This window comes from Mastigoproctus giganteus, chromosome 8 (assembly GCF_048544385.1).
Source record: "Mastigoproctus giganteus isolate SK-2022 chromosome 8, ASM4854438v1, whole genome shotgun sequence".
Lineage (NCBI taxonomy): Eukaryota > Metazoa > Arthropoda > Arachnida > Uropygi > Thelyphonidae > Mastigoproctus > Mastigoproctus giganteus.
Window position 1 is genome coordinate 89,802,219 of NC_143582.1, and position 20,994 is coordinate 89,823,212.

Here is a 20,994-nt window from a genome sequence, read left to right on the forward strand (position 1 = left end):
CTGTCAATGATATATGTATATAAAAAGCCTGCCAGCAGGGATAAAGAGGTGATCATCCCACTGCATAAGGCAATGCTTAGGCCACATCTTGATTACTGCATACAGTATTTGAAGTCTCATTTTAAGAAAGATGTGGATCTCTTGGAATGGGTGCAGAGAAGAGTAATCAAATTAGTCAAGAACACAAAGGGGCATTCTTGGCAAAAAAGGCTGGCTCTGTAAATTGTGGCACTTAGAGACCTGAATGAAATGTTTAAGGCTGACTTAAATGTGAAAAGGACAGATTGTGTGAAAATTTAGTTTCAGCCAGAGAGCGATTGATTGTTGGAACAAACTACCATCCGGCATGTCTTCGAAGGTCTTTGAGATAACAGAAGAGGAGAAAAAGAAATACGTACTGGAACTTAGGAACATGTTTGAGCTTCTACAGACCTTTCAGGACCAAGATATCGACAAGGAATAGAACAACTTTCTAAAAGTGACAAAGCCCAAGAAACCCAAAGAAGAAGAAATTAGTCAAGAAGCACTTGTCATGATGAACCGAAGATGACAAATGAAGAGCAAGATAAACACAGACAAAGACAAGATTGAGTATACTGAGTTATACAAAGCCATTAGAAAGAGACTCAGAGAAGACATAAGAGGATTTAACACAAGAAAAGTAGAACAAGCATTAAGGGAAAACAAAGGACTAAAATCAGCAGTCGTGAAAAGTAATACAGAAAGACAAATGATACTGAATCTGAAGAATAGTGAAGATGTACTTATAAATAGCAGAGAAGGCATAATTCAAATAGCAGACAACTACACTGAAAGGACAATTTGTGGGATACCTCGTTCTTGGGCAACGTGGCACTGTCACTCGCTAATGGATGAACCCACCGCTTTGCAGGGATATAGGTACACTGCATCCACGTAGATGGTAATTCAATGTCAGTATGGATAAACGTGAGTTAACTGACTTTGAAAGAGATGGTACAGAAATTGCACTATCCACATTCAACAGTATCAAGAGTGTATCGGGAATATGGTATTTCCAGTATAACATCTCATCATGGACAGCGATGTGGTGGATGAACGCGGCTGTTGACATCTATTTCGCATTGTTTCAGCCAATCGAAGAGTAGCACAAACACAATAGCACAAATTTCCACCAACTTCAACAAGGGAAGTGCCAGAAACATCTCCAACAAGACCAGGTGATCATTAGCTGAATAGGGAGCTGCAGACCCACCAGAGTCCTATTGCTAACACCATGACACAGGACTCTACACCTCAACTGGGCGAAAGAACGTCGGCACTAGACCTTGGATGATTGGAGATGGGTCTCTTGGTCCAATGAGTCCAGTTTCCAGTTATTTTGAGCAGACAGGAGGGTGTGTATCTGGCAGAAACTGCATGAAGCTATGCACCTGTCCTTTCAACAAGGAACTGTTCAGGTAGATGGATGGTCGGTAATGGTCTGGGGCATGTTCAACTAGCACACATTGGGTGTTGGTTTAAATTTATTCATAATTATCTTGTAACGTTTGCTATTGGTTTATTTAATGTATCCTAAATTATAGCTTGTTCCTTCTACAAACCCTTATTACCCTTATTCTTAATTAATCCCCCCCCCTCTCTGTATGTACAGTACTGGTTTTTGCTGTATTCACATTTCACAGGATTTACTCACGTTGTTAACTTATTCTTAATTTAATTTATACCTATAATTTACGTACACACATACTAATGAGTTTGAGTTCAGATACAGACAACAAAGAAACTGAATCTATTTAAAAAGTTGTAAAATAAAATTCTCACTTAATATTAAGTCTGAAATAAGTAAATTAGCATTTATATCATAATATGGTTTTTGAACAGTGTTTCAATTTTATTCAAGTCTGTTGAGATTTGAATAAAGTTTATATTTGTGTATTATACTAATTTACTGGATTTTCCATATTTCAGTTTAGGTTTTAATTCAACCAAACTCTAAATGAAAGAAAATGCCATGATCAAAACTAAGATGCAACAACATTTAAAGAACAGTTTCATTTGAAGTTCTAAGATTACAAATTATCTCAGTACACTTCATGAAAAAGATAATTACCTGTTTCAAAAGAGCTTACAAAATATAGATATGTGTATATATATTTTATTTACAGAACTTTTTTTGTTTCTAGATAAACACAAAACTAAAAAAGAAAAAAACAAAATGTATTAACAAAAAGAGAAATAATAATAAAAAAAAAGCACAGAATAAATAAATCTTATTCCAACACTATAATGTAAACCACTATATATATATATAAAAAAAACTGACAAACTGAACATAAATCATTAATATGCAGTTAACATATTACCATATTACATATCAAAAATCTTTTAACTTTCTCATTGATATGTATGCTTTAGAAGTAAGAAATAAAATAAAAGCATAAAATTCATATAAGCTTATTTTGGTTTAAAACTTTTAATTCTGTATTTCTTGAATTACTGCTTAATCATTCGTTGTATGTCAAACCACACTTCCGCTGAAATTCTTGACCTCTTTCATGAATCCACTTGTTTGATACTGCAGAATAGTATATAAAGAAACAAAAGATTTCATTATTTCGAATTTATAAAGAAGCAATTAGAAAAAAAAATCATAGAATAAATAAATATTATCCAACACTGATATAAACTACTGCATAATAATAATAAAAAAAAAAAAAAACTGATATAAATTGAACAGTCATCAATATGCAGTTAACATTACATAAAGTGGTAAAGAAAACATCATCAAATTCAGTAGTCAACAATGTTCATTAATAGCAACTTGTTTTTTTGTTGTTTTCATCTGTTCAGTCAGAGACTTTATGGGCAAGCTGCCTCCATGCTGTCTGGTCTTCAACAGTTTCTCTCAAGTCCTTCATACTCATGCCAGTGTCGTTTTTGATGATGTCAAGCTAGCGTGTTCTTTGCCAACCTCTTCCCCTTGTTCCACTGACTTTTCCCATCATTATCGATTTTTCCAATGAGTCTGATTGCATTATGTGACCAAAACGTAAAGGCCTCTGTAGCCAAGTGGGAGTGCAGTAGCACACACACATGCTCTTTGAGTAGACTCCCGACTGCTAAATACGGTTGATCTGCCAATCCGCATTGGACCAGCATGGCAGATTATGATCCATTTCCTCAACATGAATTGTTGAGGAGGCTTCCATCCTGCAGTGGATTGATAACAGCTGCTGCTTTGCTTTATATGACTGAAATAGGTCAATCGTAGCTTGGTGATCTTGGATTTCACTGATGTTTCTGGCTTGATGCAATCCAAAACCTCTTTGTTTGTAACTTTCGCTGTCCATGGTATGCATAACAGTTTTCTCCAGAGTTAAAATGTTAATTTTTCTTCTGTCTGCTTTTTTTATTTTTTTAAATTTTTTTTTTTATTGTCCAGCTTTCACACCCATAAGTTAAGGGGAAACACTATAGCATTAACCATACTGATCTTTGTTGTAAGGCTGATGTCTCTGTCTTTCCAGATCTTTTCCATGCTCATCATTGCACTGCATCCACGTGAAATTCTTATTTTAATTCCAGGGCCAGATTCTCTGCATCAATCAATCCAAGAAAGATGAAGTCTCGGACAGATTCAACCTCTTCATTGTTAATTTTAACTACCGCAGTTCCAGATTTTTGTTTTCTTCATGTTAAGCTGCAGTCCCACTTTTTTGCTCTCATCTTTAACCATTGAAATTTGCATTAGATCTTTCTCATTTTCTGCAAGCAGAGTTGTATCATCTGCATATCTTAAATTATTGATGTTTCTGCCACCAATTTTCACTCCAATTTCTGACTCACCCAGGTATAATTTTCTCTTAACTCGTTCTGTATACAAATTAAATAGAATTGGGGATAAGATACACCCCTGTCATACACCTTTTCTGATTTAAAACCAGTCTGTATCTCCAAATGCTGATAGTTGCTTCTTAGTTGGTGTACAATGATGTTATTAGCTCAACCAAGTATATGCTGGTAGCCCCAATTCTAACAAAGAATTGCACAATTTTTCACGTTCAACACAATAAAATGACTTGGTATAGTCGATGAAGCACATGTATACATCTTTCTGAGATTCATGGGCTTTTTCCAAGATCCAATGGATGTTTGCAAGGCAATCACAAGTGCCTCTTCCTTTGCAGAAACCAGCTTGAACATTGGGCAGCTCAGTTTCTACGATTCTATACAACTTTGCTTTAATTATTTTCAATAGAATCTTGCTTGCTTGCGTATGATATCAAGGCTATTGTGTGGTAGTTTGAGCAGTTTGGGGTGTCTCCTTTCTTCAGGATTGGAATAAACACTGATCTCTTCCAGTCTTTTGGCCACATTGATTTTCCAGATCACCTGGCACAAAGCTATGATAATTGTAATTGGCAAAAGTGTTAACAATTCTGTTGGTATTCCATCAGTTCCAGGGGCTTTTCTCTTTGACAGTTGTTGTAGTGCCCATGCTACCTCTTCCTCTAAAATATCTGATTCTAGTTCATCCTGCTCTTTCACACTTCAATCTGTTGATTTGGCAATTCTCTTGTTCACTATAAATGCCACGCCATTCCTCTGGATTTTTTCATTCCCATAGTAGTAGCAAATTGCAACTTACTTCTTACCAAAAAATGTGGTTAACATTGCAGCTTAACTTGAATATATAATATACAGAATAATCCAAAAGTGCTTCACAACTTTATAAACCTATAAGTTTGTGTATTTTTGAACTTAGAAAAACATACTATGCACTAAATGAGAACTGTGGTCAAAAGTTATTATTGGTGACCAGTAATCACGAGTTTCATTGATTGTTCAAAGAGAAAAATGCAAAGTCCAGAAAATATTCAACAGTTTTCCCACATAATACAGAAAACAGCCTGTCAGTAGACATTTCATTTATGACTTGTACAGGAATTCTGTACACAAAGGTACTCTGTGACATTAAACAAAAAAAATGTGATTTAGGCATTTATATGATGAGGCTGTCAATCAACTTGCAGTACCCACCACAGCACCATATGAAGAATTTTGAGGAAACAGTTGCACCTTAAATGATATAAACTAAAAATGCTATTATAGATGACAAGAGGTGGAAATGTCGCAATTTCCGCATCAACATTTTGATGCGAGTGGAAATGAATGCGAATGGCATCCTTCCTCAGACTACACACAGGACATATGAAGGGGAGGGGAGGGGTTGAAAAGTTTTTAGCCCAATATAGATCGCAAATGTTTTTGTGAAAGACAATGTTGCCAATCTGTGCCATGTGTATTCACAGAAAATTTCAGGTGTGTAACTATATTCTTCTCCTTTACAGAGGGTGTTGAAGTGTGGAAGGTGAATGAAGACTGACTGTTGAAAGATATCAATTGATTTTTCTTTATAATGAGTTAACTTTTCACTTGAATGGAAAACAGATAGAAACCAAAGCGGAATTGTCTCAAAACTTATTGAAATTACCCAAAGTACAAAATCTGCTAATCAATATAGGAACATTATAAAACCAGGCTATGAAAAGGTGGCTTTTAACAATAGTATAGATATAAAAAGCCACTATCCACAGAGCAGTTTTTTTATTTAGCCATTTTGGTGATATTCGTCATTATGAGTGAAGAGCTAGGTGAAAACAGAAAGACCTAAAGTGCAGACAATCATAAAATAATGAATTTTAATTCATTCACAGAAAATTATCAACTATTTAAACTAACGGTAAACCAGAAACTGTACCAATATAAGAGAAGGTGGATAATCATAACTAAGTCAATTCTGTAAATTGTAAAGACCAGAGAATGCACAGCTGCAAGGTGATCTGATCCTGATGCTTAATGTTTTGAATGGATTGATTAAACTCAATGGCAATGGCATCCTTCCTCAGACTACATACAGGGGAGGTGGTTGAAAAATATCCCCAGGGGCTCACATCTGGCGAGTATGGGCTTGGCACACCCAGGGTCCTGAGCTGGATATCATCATTCTTCTCTTTCTTGGTGATTACCTTCTACCTCTCTCTCTTTGGGTAATTCAGAATTTTTTTTTTTTTGCCTGGTGCAGCATAAGCCTCAGGCTTCCTTGCACCATATGGCTAATAATAAAGTTTTTAGCTAATATAGATCACAAAAGTTTTTGTGAACAATAATAAGGTTGACAATCTGTGCCATGATTCTTCTTCTTATGTGTGTTCACAGAAAATTTCAGGTGTGTAACTATATTCTTCTTCTCCTTTACAGAGGATGTTGAAGTATGGAAGGTGAATGAAGACAGTAACTGTTGAGAGAATCAAGCACAGTGCAGTCATTGAGTACCTTCATTAAAGGGAATGTTGCCAAAAAGAAATTTACAAAGACATGCAGCAAACCAGTGGCATAGCCAAGGGGGGGGGGGAGCAAATGCTCCCCTATCACATGTTGAAAACTACAAAAAAATGACATTCAAACAAACAATTGGCCTATTTTATCCCTTTACTCCCTCTCACATCAAAACCTAGCTATGCCACTGCAGCAAATATTAGGGTAATCTTGTCCTTCGTACACCACAGTCAAAAATTGGGCTGCAGAATTTAAGCAACCCAATTTTTAACCATGGTGTATGAAGATGTCGTGGACAAGACAGTATTGAAGATGCACCCTGCAATGGGAGGCCTGTTACCATATCAACACCTGCAAAAGTGGATATCATTCATGATCTGATCATGCAAGACCACAGAATAACACTGACGCACATTGAGACAACATTCCACATCTCTCTTGGGTGAGCTTATGATATTGTGGTGAATGTCTTAGAAATGAAGATGGGTCTCTAAAGTATCTAATGTAGATTGGAAGCGAAAAAGAGTGAGATATCATGAGATTGGGCAGATCTTGAAGATAATGAAGCTCAGTTTGGGAGTGGTATGTTACTATGGATGAAACATGGGCGCAACACCTTGACCCCAAAACAAAAGAATGATCGCAACATGGAAGCATCTCCCTTCTCCCCCTCCTAAAAAAGTTTCATGGGGAGAATTCAGCTGGGAAAGTCATAGCATGTCTTTTGGGATGCAGAAGGAGTGAATATGGCTGGTTTCCCGGAACGAGGTGCCACTAACAATGCTGAGTATTATTCTAACCTGCTGAGACATTTACGTGAGAAATCGCTCAATAGCCAAGGGGAAATTGGACAAATGAGTCATCTTGCATCAGGACAATGCACCAGTGCACACAGTGTTTGTCACTCAGGCAACACTGTGTGACTGTGGGTTCGAGGTATTACAGTATCTGCTCTGCTTACCAGATTTGGCTGTCAGACTATTTTCTATTTTCAAATCTCTAGAAGGACTTGAAACGACAGAAATTTGAGAGTGACAAGGTTGTAATGGATGCAGTCCACAACTTGTTTTAGTAAAAATCTTGTGAATTTTATTTGAGTGTTATGAAAGCTAGTGGATTGTGCCAGAAAGTGTGTTGACTTAAGGGAGGGTGGAATATGTTGAAAAATAAATGGGTTTTCACAACTTTCCAGCATTCCTTCTATGAGAGGATAGAAACTTCCTCCTGTCGTAAATTTGAATTGAGGAAGGATGGCTGCAGGATAGATGCATAGAAATTTGCTTTCAACTAGTGGATGGTTGGAACAGGCTTCTGTCTGGTGTTGTGGAAGTGGGTAGTTTAAATAAATCCAAGGAAAAACTAGATAAACTATCAGAAGGGATGAAGAGGAAATGTGAGAATTTATTTTTATGTTTTGGCTGATACTATATGAACTTGCTTTCTTGCATCATTTGCCAATACTATATGAATTTGCTTTCTTGCATCATTTGCCAATACTATATGAATTTGCTTTCTTGCATCATTTGCCAATACTATATGAACTTGCTTTCTTGCATCATTTGCCAATACTAATTTAATTACTGAAATATAAATCTCATAATAAACCAGACAATTTAAATAAATCTCTTTATATATAAAGAAATACTACCAGCTTATTAAAACTTGTCATATGGAAAATCAGAAATAGCATTGCAAAAAAACAAACTGATCATAACCCAGGGGCTCACATCTGGTGAGTATAGGCTTGCACACCCAGGGTCCTAAGCTGGATATCAATCATTCTTCTCTTCCTTGGTGATTCCCTTCTCTCTCTCTCTCTCTCTCTCTCTCCTCTCTCTCTCTCTCTCTCTCTCTCTCTCTCTCTCTCTCTCTCTCTCTCTCTCTCTCTCTCTCTCTCTCTCTCTCTCTCTCTCTCGGTAGTTCAGAAATTTTTTTTTTTTTAGGCTGGTGCAGCATAAGCCTCAGGCTCCCTTGCACCATATGGCTAATAATAATAATAATAATAATAACAAAAAAAAAAATGTATTGTGATGAAAATCATATGAAACTATGTTACTTATCAGAGGAAAGCACTACATTAGTGGTCATGAAATACCAAAAAACTTTTGCTACTGTCTTGATAACCTAATGCAGTAGAATCATGTGAGTTCAGCACATCTAGTATCCACATGAATGGTCACTGATGTAATGACCCAATCACCAAAATCTGCATTAACCCAATTTTTCACTTTATCATGAATATTTCTATGGCTATCATATAATGGCAAGGGCTATGTATATACTTCATTGTCACCAAGGCAGTCATATATAAGTGTTCTATGTAAGATGCTGCTTTTGTGAATGCTGTAATATTAGGAATTAAAGAAGCAGAGAGCTCACATAGTGACACCATATTGACACATCTGCAACTTCTGAACATATTGGACCACCTAGGCATTAATCGGCAACACAATTGGACTTGGCAGTGGGATAATTACCAGATAATGCTTTGTACTGACCCTTTCAGCAACATTAGTATGACAGGCAAAGTCCTGTCATTTAGGACTTCAGGCCTAAATGGATGGCAGATGAATTGAGACTTGCAGCAAAGGCGAAAAATGCATGGGATGAATATAAATTATCAGGTGACACAGAAGACAATGGCAGATATAAGCTAGTCTGTAATCAAGTCACAAAGGAGGTTAGGTAAGGGAAGGCAGATTATGAAAAATCTTTGGCAAAGGATGCAAAGAAAAACAGCACAGACTTTTTTACTTATGTAAACTAGAAGGAAGGGGATGAATCAGATTGGTCCACTTCATATCGACGGTTCAATTGTTGGTGAACCTGCTGAGGCAGCTGACAAATTGAATGAGTGTTTTGCATCTACATTCACACATGAAGGTCTGTAGGGAAATGGAGGATAGAAGCTTATCAAACTCTGACAGGGAGCTAAATGATTTTGTAATAACTGAGAGAAAAGTGGAGGAGAAATTGTTGAAGTTGTGTCTTGATCTAGTGGATTTTGTTACACTTCGAGTTGTTCCTGCTATGAAAGTTGCTTTTATCTTTTAATTCTTTCTAATTGTTCTCAGCATTGCCTCATTTAGGTCTGTAGCATGCACAATATCACATGTTCTTTCATTTCGCTCAAAGCGTTTCATAATTTCTTATTTTTCCTCTGTGGATATTGTTTTTCTTTTTCTCTCTGAATCTGTAGTATCTTCACCAGGACACTTCCTTTCACACTTTTTTTTTCAAGTATTTTACTCATTTTTAGGGAATAAAGCACAATTACAGTATAAAAAGAACAAAAAAGGCATGCTTGGAATAAAGAGAAAAAAAGGCATGCTTGCAAAACCTCAGCCAATGGGGATAACCTTAATACACAAAGCAGCACATGTGTAGCAACTGAATAAACAATGTAGTAAAGGCAGAAACACACTATTATCACCTGACATGCTCACATTTCACTAAAGCACATTTCTGGAGGTCACTACCATAAAAACTATTTGCAGTTTAAGGTTTATTGGGTTTTCCTACTAGTGGAATCTGTTATAAACGGGTAGTATACTTGATCTAATTACATTGCGATAATATCGATAACTGGAATTCTGTGGGTTTTTACGTTATTATGGTGAAGTGTGAAACTATCTAATTACATTTGCGATAATATCGATAACTGGGATTCTGTGGGTTTTTACATTATTATGGTGAAATGTGTTTCACATTAACTGAAATCTTCAATCATACAAAAAACATAAATAAAATTTCAGAATCTTCTCTTCATGCCTATTGTGTTGCGTTCAGTTGGGGTGATTCCCACATTTGACTGCCATTTCTTGTAAACACAAAGGCAAATCGTGCATAAGCGAATTCGGTTTGTGTTATATACAACATTGTTCCCGTATTTATAAATCATGTATGATAAAATTTGTGTAGTGTAAGCACATATTATACAAGGACTGACTGCATGTACTGGCAATATTTATAGTCTTTGCAGAGGCATTTGATGCACTGTGGTGGCCCAGCATATTTTGCCAGGGGCTAGAATACCACAGAACTTTTAACAACTAATACAAGATTACTTCAGGGATAGACAGTAATCAGTCAGAACCAGATGCCAGTGCATCACCAGAAGTGTGACAAAAGGGTGCCCAGAGAGTTCCAGTGATGGGTCCCTGTTTTTGGAACCTGGTACAGGATGAATTCCTGTGGATGGATATTGGCCCGACTGAAAGGGTTGCCTTTGAAGATACATTGTCCTGATTGTAAAGACCAACAACTGGGCTGTTCTTGAACAGCATGAAAATCTAACTGTAAACATCCTCCAGCATTTGGCAAACATTCATTAACCAACTATATCTAATACCAAAATAAAATCAATTCTTTTAAAGGGTAAATTAAATATAAACAGGCCTCCACAAATTAAAATTGCAGGAAATACAATAGCCCTTGTAACTGAAATGAAATATCTTAGCATAATTTGATAACAAGTTAACTTTCCACCCACAACTGGTGCACTTAGCAAAAAAAAAAAAAAGAAAAAAAAAGTAAAACAATGTTGGAATGATAGCTATGATCAACCATGCTGACTGGGGCTTCAAGAAGAAGACTCATGCTCTTATTTACAAGCCAATATTCCTCCTGGCATAGGTTTTACATAGCTATCCTAGACAAAAATAAAAAGAACCTAGACTCTATCCAAAGAATCATCTTACTAATCGTCATGGTCAGTACACTTCCTCTGCAGGTTCTGGCAAGAACATTGCCCCTAGACCTGGATATATAACATAAGAAAGGGCCTCAAGTACAGAATAAAGAGGCAAACCCCAGCCAACATCTTGGGAATAACACTCAAGCTTGCCACAATTACAAAGCAGTAAAGGAAGATAAGAGAATCCTCTGTATTCTTTACCAGAATTGGCAGAATATATGGGAGGGGACACCAAAAGGGGAAGTCACCAGGAGGTTCTTTCCTCAGGTAACCCTAATTCTCCTCAAACCACCTCCCTGGTTTGTCCCAGGAATCTATACCACATTTTTAATGAAAGTGCATGGCTCTCTGAACACAAAGTTGTGTCAACTGGGTCTTATCCAGGATCGAAATTGTACCTGTGGAGCTGAATAGGACTAGGCCTGTGTCCTTTATGACAGCACCAATTACCATCCCCACAGATGCAGACTCAAAGCCTATACACTGAGAAGATGAGCAACTACTCATTTCTGACCAGATTTTACATGGCCTTCTCTGAGTTAGTCAGAAAGTTTTTGAAACAAGGAGCAACTGTGATATAACTAACTAATCTGTGATATATCCCCCTACCTAGACAACTATCTACACCTGAATGTGACAATACCGAAATCTGACAGACCTGCTAGAATGTGTTTCCCACCCAAGTGAGATTTTATGTTAAATTTGACTTATTTTCTGTGTCCTTAGTCCAAGTAAATAAGAACTATTAAGTCCATTTATGTTATACGTGCTTTAACTTTACATGTGTATCATTACTGTGAGTATGAATGGTATACGTGTATTTTTTTTTTTTTTTTACGAAAATCCCACACACGAGAGGTATTAGAACTGATAGTACTTAGTACAGTGCATGGGCTGGAGGTTGAGAAGACGAAAGAAGATATTTCCTGACATTAGACAAACTTCTGTAGACTATAATTTTCAGGAAATATGTTCCAGAAATCCAGGATTGTTCCAGAAAACAGCAGTTGAATGAATAAACAAGGAAGATGAAAATTTAGTTCTGTGAGTTTGAAGTTGGACAGTAAATGGATGTTGGATGGTGGTGGCACATGTTTGGACTGTTTTAAAGAGACAGCAGAAATAATAGAACCCAATTCGGAAGAACAGTGCCCATGGAAGTATCTGAAGAAAAGGAATGCAGTGAAACAGTACATCTATGAGACAGAGAGTAAAGAGACTCTGTTAGGGATGAGTCATTAATTAACCTAACTGTTCTCTTCTGAATGGAATCTAGAAGCCTGAGAGAAGTTTTGGGGGCATCGCCCCAGATGTGGAAACAATATTCCATGGTAGGGAGGATTTGCGATTTGTACAGAGTGAACAGCTGTTTGGAAGAAAAGTAACACCGAGAGCAAAAGAGAACATCAAGTTTTTTAGATGCAGAGGAAGCAATATTTGTATTTGTGCTTGTGCCAACAGAGATTAGAAGTCAGAGTAATCCTCAAAAGAGAGATAGCTTCTTGCCTAGAAATTGGAGTGTCACTAAAGATAAGCACAGGAGCAGAAGAATCCTTTTTGGGAGATATAAGATGGACTGAGTTTTAGAAGGATTGAAATCAACTAAGTTGTCTTTGCCCCACTGGAGAATTACCTGGAGATCGGCATTTAAAGAATTGGTAGTGGATATTTGAGAAGTTGAAGCTGAAGAAGCAGGGCGAGGTTTCTCAAACTGGAAAGTGGAATGCATTGTGCTATCATCAGCAAAACTATGGATAGGATTTCCAGTCAATGGAAGAAGATCATTAATATACAAGAGGAAAAGAGTGGGAAGAAAGAACTGAACTGTGGGGGACACCAGCATTAGTGGAGAAGTTAGAAGACAGAGAGCCATTTATCATCACCCTCTGTGAGTGGTCAGAGAGAAAACTGGATAACCAATTACAAAAAACAAACAGTTGGCAAACCATAAGACAGAAGTTTGTTTAGAAGACCTTTGTGCCCAACATGATCGAAAGCCTTTGAGATGTCAAGAGCAACTGCTTGAGTTTCACTGAACTTTTCCATTGAATTTTTCCACAAATGGGTAACATAAGCCAGAATAACACAAGTGGATCGATACAGACAGAATCCACACTGGCGATCGTTGATCAGATGGAAGGTTTCTAGGTAGTTTAAGAGTTGGCAGTTAATTGATTTCTCCATTATTATGAAAGAGTAGAAGTAATTGCAATGGGACGATAATTGGATGGAAGGGATTTGTCACTGATTTTAGGAACTGGCTGGATATGAGAAAATTTCCAAGTAGAAGGAAAAACTTTGGAATAAGAAAGTGTTAAAAGGCGGCAAAGAACAGGAGTAAGTTCAGGAGCACAAGTTTTGAGAACAAGCAGAGAAACCCAGGGTCCTGATCTGGATATCATCATTCTTTTCTTTCTTGGTTATTCCCTTCTAGTTTTGACTCTCTCTCTCTCTCTCTCTCTCTCTCTCTCTCTCTCTCTCTCTCTCTCTCTCTCTCTCTCTCTCTCTCTCTCTCTCTCTCAGGATAACTCCGGAATTTTTTTTTGGCTGGTATAGCATAAGCTTCAGGCTTCATTGCGCCATATAGCTAATTATAATAATAAATACTACCAGGAACTGGAGCTTTCTTAGCATCAAGATTCATCGAAATCCTTCTGATGGAAGACCACAGGAGGCATTGAATGGAGCATGTTGGGAATGGTGGGAGGTGTTTTACTAAGATCATTAATACATGACTTGGAAGAAAAATGGGATGCTAGCAGGTCAGCTTTATCCTTGGCTAAAGTGACAATACAACCATCTCATTTTGACAGAGGTGGGAGAAGAGATAGGCAAAGGTGGTGGCCAAACAGCTCTGGCTACAGACCAGAATGCTTTTTTTTTTTTTTTTTTTAAGGAAAACCCCAAACACAAGAGGTATAAGAACCTATAGTACTTAGTACTGTGCTTGGGTTGGAGTTTGAGAAAACGAAAGAAGATATTTGCTGACCTTAGACAAACTTCTGTAGAGTGTAATTTCCAGGAAAGACATATGAAGGAAGGTTGTTCCAGAAAACGGCAGTTGAATGAATAAACGGAGAAGATGAAAAGTTGGTTCTGCGAGTTTGAAGTTGGACAGTAAATGGATGTTCGCTCATGGCGGCACATGTTTGGACTGTTTTGAAAGAACGAGTGGGAATTATAGAAGCCAATTCAGAAGAATAGTGCCCATGGAAGTATCTGTAAAAAAGACATGAAGCAGAAACAGTACATTTATGAAACAGCGAGTTGAGAGTCTCTGTTAAAGATGAGTCATTAATTAACCTAACTGCCCTCTTCTGTATTGAATCTAGAAGCCTGAGAGAGGTTTTTGGGGCACCATGCCAGATGTGGGAACAATATTCCATGGTAGGGCAGATTTGCAATTTGTACAGAGTGAACAGCTGTTTGGAAGAAAAGTAATGCCGAGAGTAAAAGAGAAAACCAAGTTTTTTAGATGCAGAGGGAGCAATATTTGTAATGAGCTTGTGCCAAGAGATATTAGAAGTCACAGTAATCCCCAAAAGAGATATATCAATATAAGACAAAACTGAGTTTTAGAAGGATTAAAATCAATAAGTTGTCTTTGCCCCACTGGAGAATTATCTGGAGATCTGCATTTAAGGAATTAGTAGCATATATTTGAGAAGTTCAAGCTGATTGAGCAGGGCAAGGTTTCTCAAAATGGAAAGTGGAATGCAATGTGCAATTATCGGCAAAACTATGGATAGGATTTCCAGTCAATGGAAGAAGGTCATTAATATACAAGAGGAAAAGAGTGGGGGAAAGAACTGAACCTTGGGGAACACCGGCATTAGTGGAGAAGTTAGAAGACAAAGCGCCATCTACCATCACCATCAGTGAGCGAACAGAGAGAAAACTGGATAACCAATTACAAAAAACAGTTGGCAAACCGTAAGATGGTTTTGTTTGTTTGTTTTTGTTATTTGGTTTTTAGGAGCATTAGCAACTAAGGCCATATTGCTCCCTGGATATGCAGTGGCCATTCTGTGACCTTTCCGCATCCTCCGTATTTGGTAGTCACAGGCTCGAACCCCATTCTAATCAAGAAGCATGTGCTACACACTGCTGCTCCTGCCCACCAGGCTATGGAGGCACCTAAACCGTAAGATGGAAGCTTTTTTTTTTTTTTTAGTATTAAATCAGCTCACACCAACCATAAGAATAAGCATTTACTGTAACTAGAATATTTATTTACATATTAAAATAAAATAAATATTTACAAAAAACTGCTATTATATTAAATATACATGTAAAAACATTAAAACTGTGATAAAATCCTTGAGATAAAATACACTAAAATAAACCGGATTAAAAGCGATAAAAACGATAAAAATCTCTGGAGCTTTCGGAAGCTTGCGCTCCCTTCCTCAGCAGTGAGGAAGGGAGCGCAAGGGAGCAGTGAGGAAGGGAGATGGAAGCTTGTTTAGACCTTTATGCCAAACACAATCGAAAGCCTTTGGGATGTCTAGAGTAACTGCTTGTGTTTCACCAAATTTTTCCATTGAATTTGTCCATAAATGGGTAACACGTAAGCCAGAATATCACCAGTGGATTGACAAAGTGATGAAATCCATACTAGTGATCGTTGATCAGACGGAAGGTTTCTAGGTGGTTTAAGAGTTGGCGGTTAATTGATTTCTTCATTACTTTAGAAATAGTAGACGTAATTGCAAAGGAACGACAACTGGATGGGAGGGATTTGTCACCCTTTTTAGGAACTGGCTGGATATGAGAAAATTTCCAAGCAGAAGGAATAACACCTTTGGAATAAGAAAATGAAAGAAGGCAGCAAAGAACAGGAATAAGTTCAGAAGCACAGGTTTTGAGAACATGTGGAGAAATACTATCAGGACCTCGAGCTTTCTTAGCATCAAGATTTGTCAAAATCCTTCTGACATCTTTTTGGTGGAAGACCACACGAGGCATTGAATGGAGTGTGTTGAGAATGGTGGGAAGTGTTTTACCAAGATTATTAATAAGATTTGGAAGAAAAATGGGATGCTAGCAGGTCAGCTTTATCCTTGGTCAATGGGACAACAGAACCATCTGGTTTTGACACAGGTGGGAGCAGAGATGGGCAAAAGTTGTGGCCAATAGCTTTGGCAAGAGACAAGAATGCTCGGGTACCATTAGGGAAAGAGGCAAGTTTTCTACTCTTAGCCTGTTCAAAATCTAGTTTGGACTGATTAATAACTGCTTTACAATTGTTGCAAACTTTGGTGTAAGCAGAAATGAAACTGAAAGATTGGAAACAAACCAATTACGATATGCAATATTCTTCTCCTGAACGGCCTTTAGCACATTTATTGGAAAACCAAGGTTTAGATAAAGGATAAGACTTTAAAGTGGAGTGTGGGAAAAAGGATTCCATTCCTACAAGAATAATTTCGCTGACACGATCTGAGCAAAATTTGACATCAGAAGTTTGAAACAGTAGTCCAACCAAGCAAAAGAAGAAAGGAAATCCCGCAGGTCATCCCATTTTGCATTCTTGTAATGCCAAACATCACGAGGTTGGGAATAGCCATGAGATAAAGGCTCCATTGGAGAAGAGACAATCACTAAGTTGTGATCTGAGGTACCAAAAGGACCACTCACTTCGACTGTGTACTTAGAAGGGTTGTTTGTGAGAAAGAGATCAAGCGTGTTGGCTGTATGATTAGGATTGTCCGGTATTCTTGTAGATAAATGAACAATCTGTGCAAAGTCATTAGTAATTGCAAAAGCCTTAGCATCTCAACTAGCTGGGTCGGTGTGACTAGAAAACAGAAGCCATCTGGAATTGTGAACATTAAAATCACCAAGAAAAATTACCTTACTGTTAGGAAAGTTGGACTGGAGAGCTCCAAGTGATTAGTAGAGCTGGGAGAACAGCACAGACAACAAATGAATTTGAGAGAATGAGGTGGAGAGATTTTTAGCCAGAGAAGATCGAAAATAGGAGAATCCAAATTACTAAGTCTCTGACAGGCAATATAGGAACGGACATATGCACAAGTACCACCTTTGAGGCGAAAGGAATCGTACAGCGAATAATTTGAGAAACCGAGATGAGCAGTAGTTGAATCAACCAATAACTGAAATTCTGTCAGAAAAAGTACATGGGGTTTGGCAGACTGCAAGTGGAAATGGACATAGTTGAGATTAGAATTGAGACCACGTATATTTGTGAAATGAATTAGGAAGTGTTTGAGAGGTTTAGATCTTTTTGCAGATTAGCTTACTCTATTTGTTTGACAATTCATGGTGTATTCAATAGTAAGAAAAGTGGGGGAACATGCTATAAGAAGTAATGAAATTTTTGAATATGGCGTACACATGGTAAGAATATACTCACATCCTTTACATAATGTGGCCTCGACAATGTCCCCCACATACACGCTACTCTGACTCCCTCCAGTCACTCTCTGGCAGAGTAGAGGTAGCAATATTATACACTAGCTGATCCGGAAGCCTCCTAAAGAGTTTCCAATAGGTTCGGTCCAGTGTACTAACTAGTGGCCGGCCTTCAAACACCATTTTAGAGCTGCACCCTCGAAATGTAAGAAAGATTGGATCTTGCCACGTTGTTCATTATAACCTCAAAAGTAATCAATCATACTGCATGATGGAAGAGATGGGGAAGGGTTGATAGGAACTTAGCTCTGGAGACTAAACATGGGTTCCACTACTTCAAGCTTCCAATAAGCAAAGTGGTGGTATTGCACCGGTTGATGAAAGTCATCTACCACCTAGTACTGCCTGGTAATAGAGGGGTGCATTCATCCATGTGGTGTGGGTGCCACACCTCGACCCCGGCTTAAGTTGGGTCACACCTGGGTGATCACCTACTGTGTGCTTGTGCATGGGGGTTATACCCAGGATTACTAACAGTCCCACAATCATGAAAGTGCAAGCAGAGAATTTGGCTGTCACAGATTGACCGGACTTCACCGAAATTGGGTCCACTTGGCTTGAGTGTCCCCCGAATATCAGTTCGATCAGTGTTTTAGACTCCCAGGTAGCAAGTGCAGATTAAAACAATGAGAGAATATCTCAGACAATGTCTGTGACACTCTTAAGAACCAAAGGTTACCATTAAGGCAAGAAGCAAGTTTTCTACTCTTAGCCTGTTCAAAATATAGTTTGGACTGATTAATAATGTAATAAAGTAACTGCAAAAGCCTCAGTATCTCAACCTGCTTTACAATTGTTGCGAGCTTTGGTGTAGGCAGAAAATGAAACTGAAGAATTGGAAACAAGCCAATTATGATATGCAACATTCTTCTCTTGAACAGCCTTAGCACATTTATTGGAAAACCAAGGTTTAGATAAAGATGAGATTTTGAAGTGGAGTGGAGTGTGGAATAAAGGATTCCATTCCTACAAGAATAATTTCACTAATACGATCTGAGCAAATCAGAAGGTTTGAAACAGTAATCCGACCAAGGAAAAGAAGAAAAGAAATCTTGCAGGGCATCCCATTTTGCATTCTTGAATGCCAAACAATACGAGGTTGGGAATAGTCAGGAGATACAGGCTCCATTGGAGAAGAGACAATCACCAAGTTGTGAGCTGAGGTGCCTAAAGGAGCACTCACTTCAACCATATATTTAGAAGGGTTGTTTGTGAGAAAAAGATCAAGGGTGTTGGCTGTGTGGTTAGGATTGTCCGGTATTCTGGTAGTTAAATGAACAAGCTGTGCAAGGTCATTAGTAACTGCAAAAGCCTCAGTATCTCAACCAGCTGGGTCTGTGTGACTAGAAAATGGACACTAGCTGGAGTTGTGAATATTAAAATCACCAAGAAAAATTACCTCACTGTTAGGAAAATTGGACTGGAAAAAGTAAATTGCAAAAGGAAGAAGTCAAAGAGTTTGAAGTCATTAGTGGAGTTTGGGGAGCAGTAGAGACAACAGATGAATTTGACAGAATGAAGTACAGAGATTTTAAGCCAGACGAGATTCAAAATTAGAAGTCTCTGACAGAGAATATCGGAATAGACATATGCACAAGTACCACCTTTAAGGTGAAAATACAGCAAATAATTTGGATAACTGAGATAGGCTGTGGTTGAATCAACCACAATCAAGGTATAATGGGAGAAATGTACAGGCTAAGGTATAATGGGAGGAATGTACAGGCTAGGTAATTGTGAAGATTATGCTGAGAGCCTCTACATGCAAATGGAATGGACAAGTAAACGTGAATATCTTATTATGGGCGATTTCAATTTGCCTCTAATTGACTGGAGCAAATGGGAAGGAACTCCACATAGGGGACTAAATTTTTAAATCAACTAGACGGCTGTTATTTGTATCAACATGTCAGGGAAAGTACTAGAGAAAAGGATACTCTAGACCTCATCATCAACCATGAACCAGATGACATAATAGGGCTGACAGTACAGAAACCAGTATCAGGAACTGATCAAGGAATTCTACAGTGGACGATGAAGAGAGAGACAGAGAGAGGTAGCAGTAGTTAAAGGCAAAGGAAATTACGAATTAAGATGCTACGTGGTCTCTGTTAACTGGGCAGATATCTCACAGAGAGCGAATACAATTGAATTATGGTATACCTTTAAAACATTAATCACAGAAGCCTTGAATGCATATATACACCATTAAAAAAAAAAAAAAAAAAAAAAAAACTCCACGAGGAGGATTCCAAGTTGGATGAAAGTTGCCAGATTACTTGAGAAGAAAAAAAGAGGGCATGTAAAAGTTACAGAACAATAAAAAGTACTGAAGTCTATAACAGCTACAAATTTATCTGTAATAATGCCACTGAAAGGGTTAGGCTGGCAAAGGCAGATTATGAGAAATCGCTGGCAAAGAGGGGGGGGGGGAATAAGGAATTCTTCACATATATAAATGCAAAGAACGGAAGGACAAACCAGATAGAATCCTTATGTAACGGACGTGGGATAGTATTAGATACCCTAGCTGAAGTTGCAGATGAACTCAACAGTTACTTTGCTGTTGTTGTTATTTGGTTTTTATGAGCATTAGCAACTAAGGCCATGTTGCTCCAGGATATGTGGTGGTTATTCCCTGACCTTTCCACTTCCTCCGTATTTGGTGGTGATGGGCTCGAACCCCGGTCTAATCAAGAAGCGTGTGTTACGTACTGCTGCTCCTTCCCACCTGGCTACGGAGGCACCTCTCAGTTACTTTGCATCAATATTTACAGTAGAAAAACACTTTACGTCAATGGGAAATTATGGGAGTGAAGTTGAAAAAAATGTAATTAATGATATTGAAATTTCACATGTTAATTATTGAAAAAAAAAAAAAAAAAAACTTTCGAGCCTACAGGCCAGTAAAAGGCTCCTGGGTTGATGGCATTTACTCTATAATCTTAAGGGAGGTGGCAAGTGAGTGCATTGATGTTATTTGTTTGTTAGGAGCATTAGCAACTAAGGCCATATTGCTCCAGGGATATGCGGTGGTCATTCCCTGACCTTTCCGCATCCTCCGTATTTGGTGGTGACTGGCTCGAACCCCGGTCTAATCAAGAAGCGTGTGCTACGCACTGCTCCTTCCCACCTGGCTATGGAGGGGCCTGAGTGCATTGAACCATTGAGGCTAATTATGAGAGCACCACTGGACTCGGGAGTGATTCCATTGGATTTGAAAAGTGCCAATGTATTTCCAATACATAAGGGCGGTTTTAAGAGTGAAGTGGGAAATTACCAGCCAGTTAGTCCAACTTCCATAGTAGGGAAAATTATAGTTGTTTGTTATTTGGAGCATTAGCAACTAAGCCATATTGCTCCGGGGATAAGCGGTGGTCATTCCCTGACCTTTCTGCATCCTTCGAGCAGAGCTCGGAGGATGCAGAATGCAGAAAGGTCAGGGCAGATGTGGAGGATCCAAGCAGAGCTTCTTCAGAATGACCTAGAAAGACTTCAGGCATGGTCAGAAAAATGGCAGCTATGCTTTAATCCAGCAA

General features: G+C 38.1%; 1 protein-coding gene across 3 annotated transcripts in view; it reads right to left on the reverse strand.

The window, feature by feature from the left end:
- Positions 1–2,456: 2,456 nt before the first annotated feature.
- The window catches only part of LOC150081710 (prolyl 4-hydroxylase subunit alpha-1-like), a 230,337-nt gene continuing 211,799 nt past the window's right edge, over positions 2,457–20,994 (reverse strand). For all 3 annotated transcript variants that reach the window (XM_090379579.1, XM_090379578.1, XM_090379577.1), the window contains exon 14: positions 2,457–2,557. In XM_090379579.1, coding sequence (XP_090235705.1) covers positions 2,487–2,557 — 71 coding nt within the window. In that variant the 3' untranslated portion in view covers positions 2,457–2,486. The remainder of the gene's footprint in view (positions 2,558–20,994) is intronic.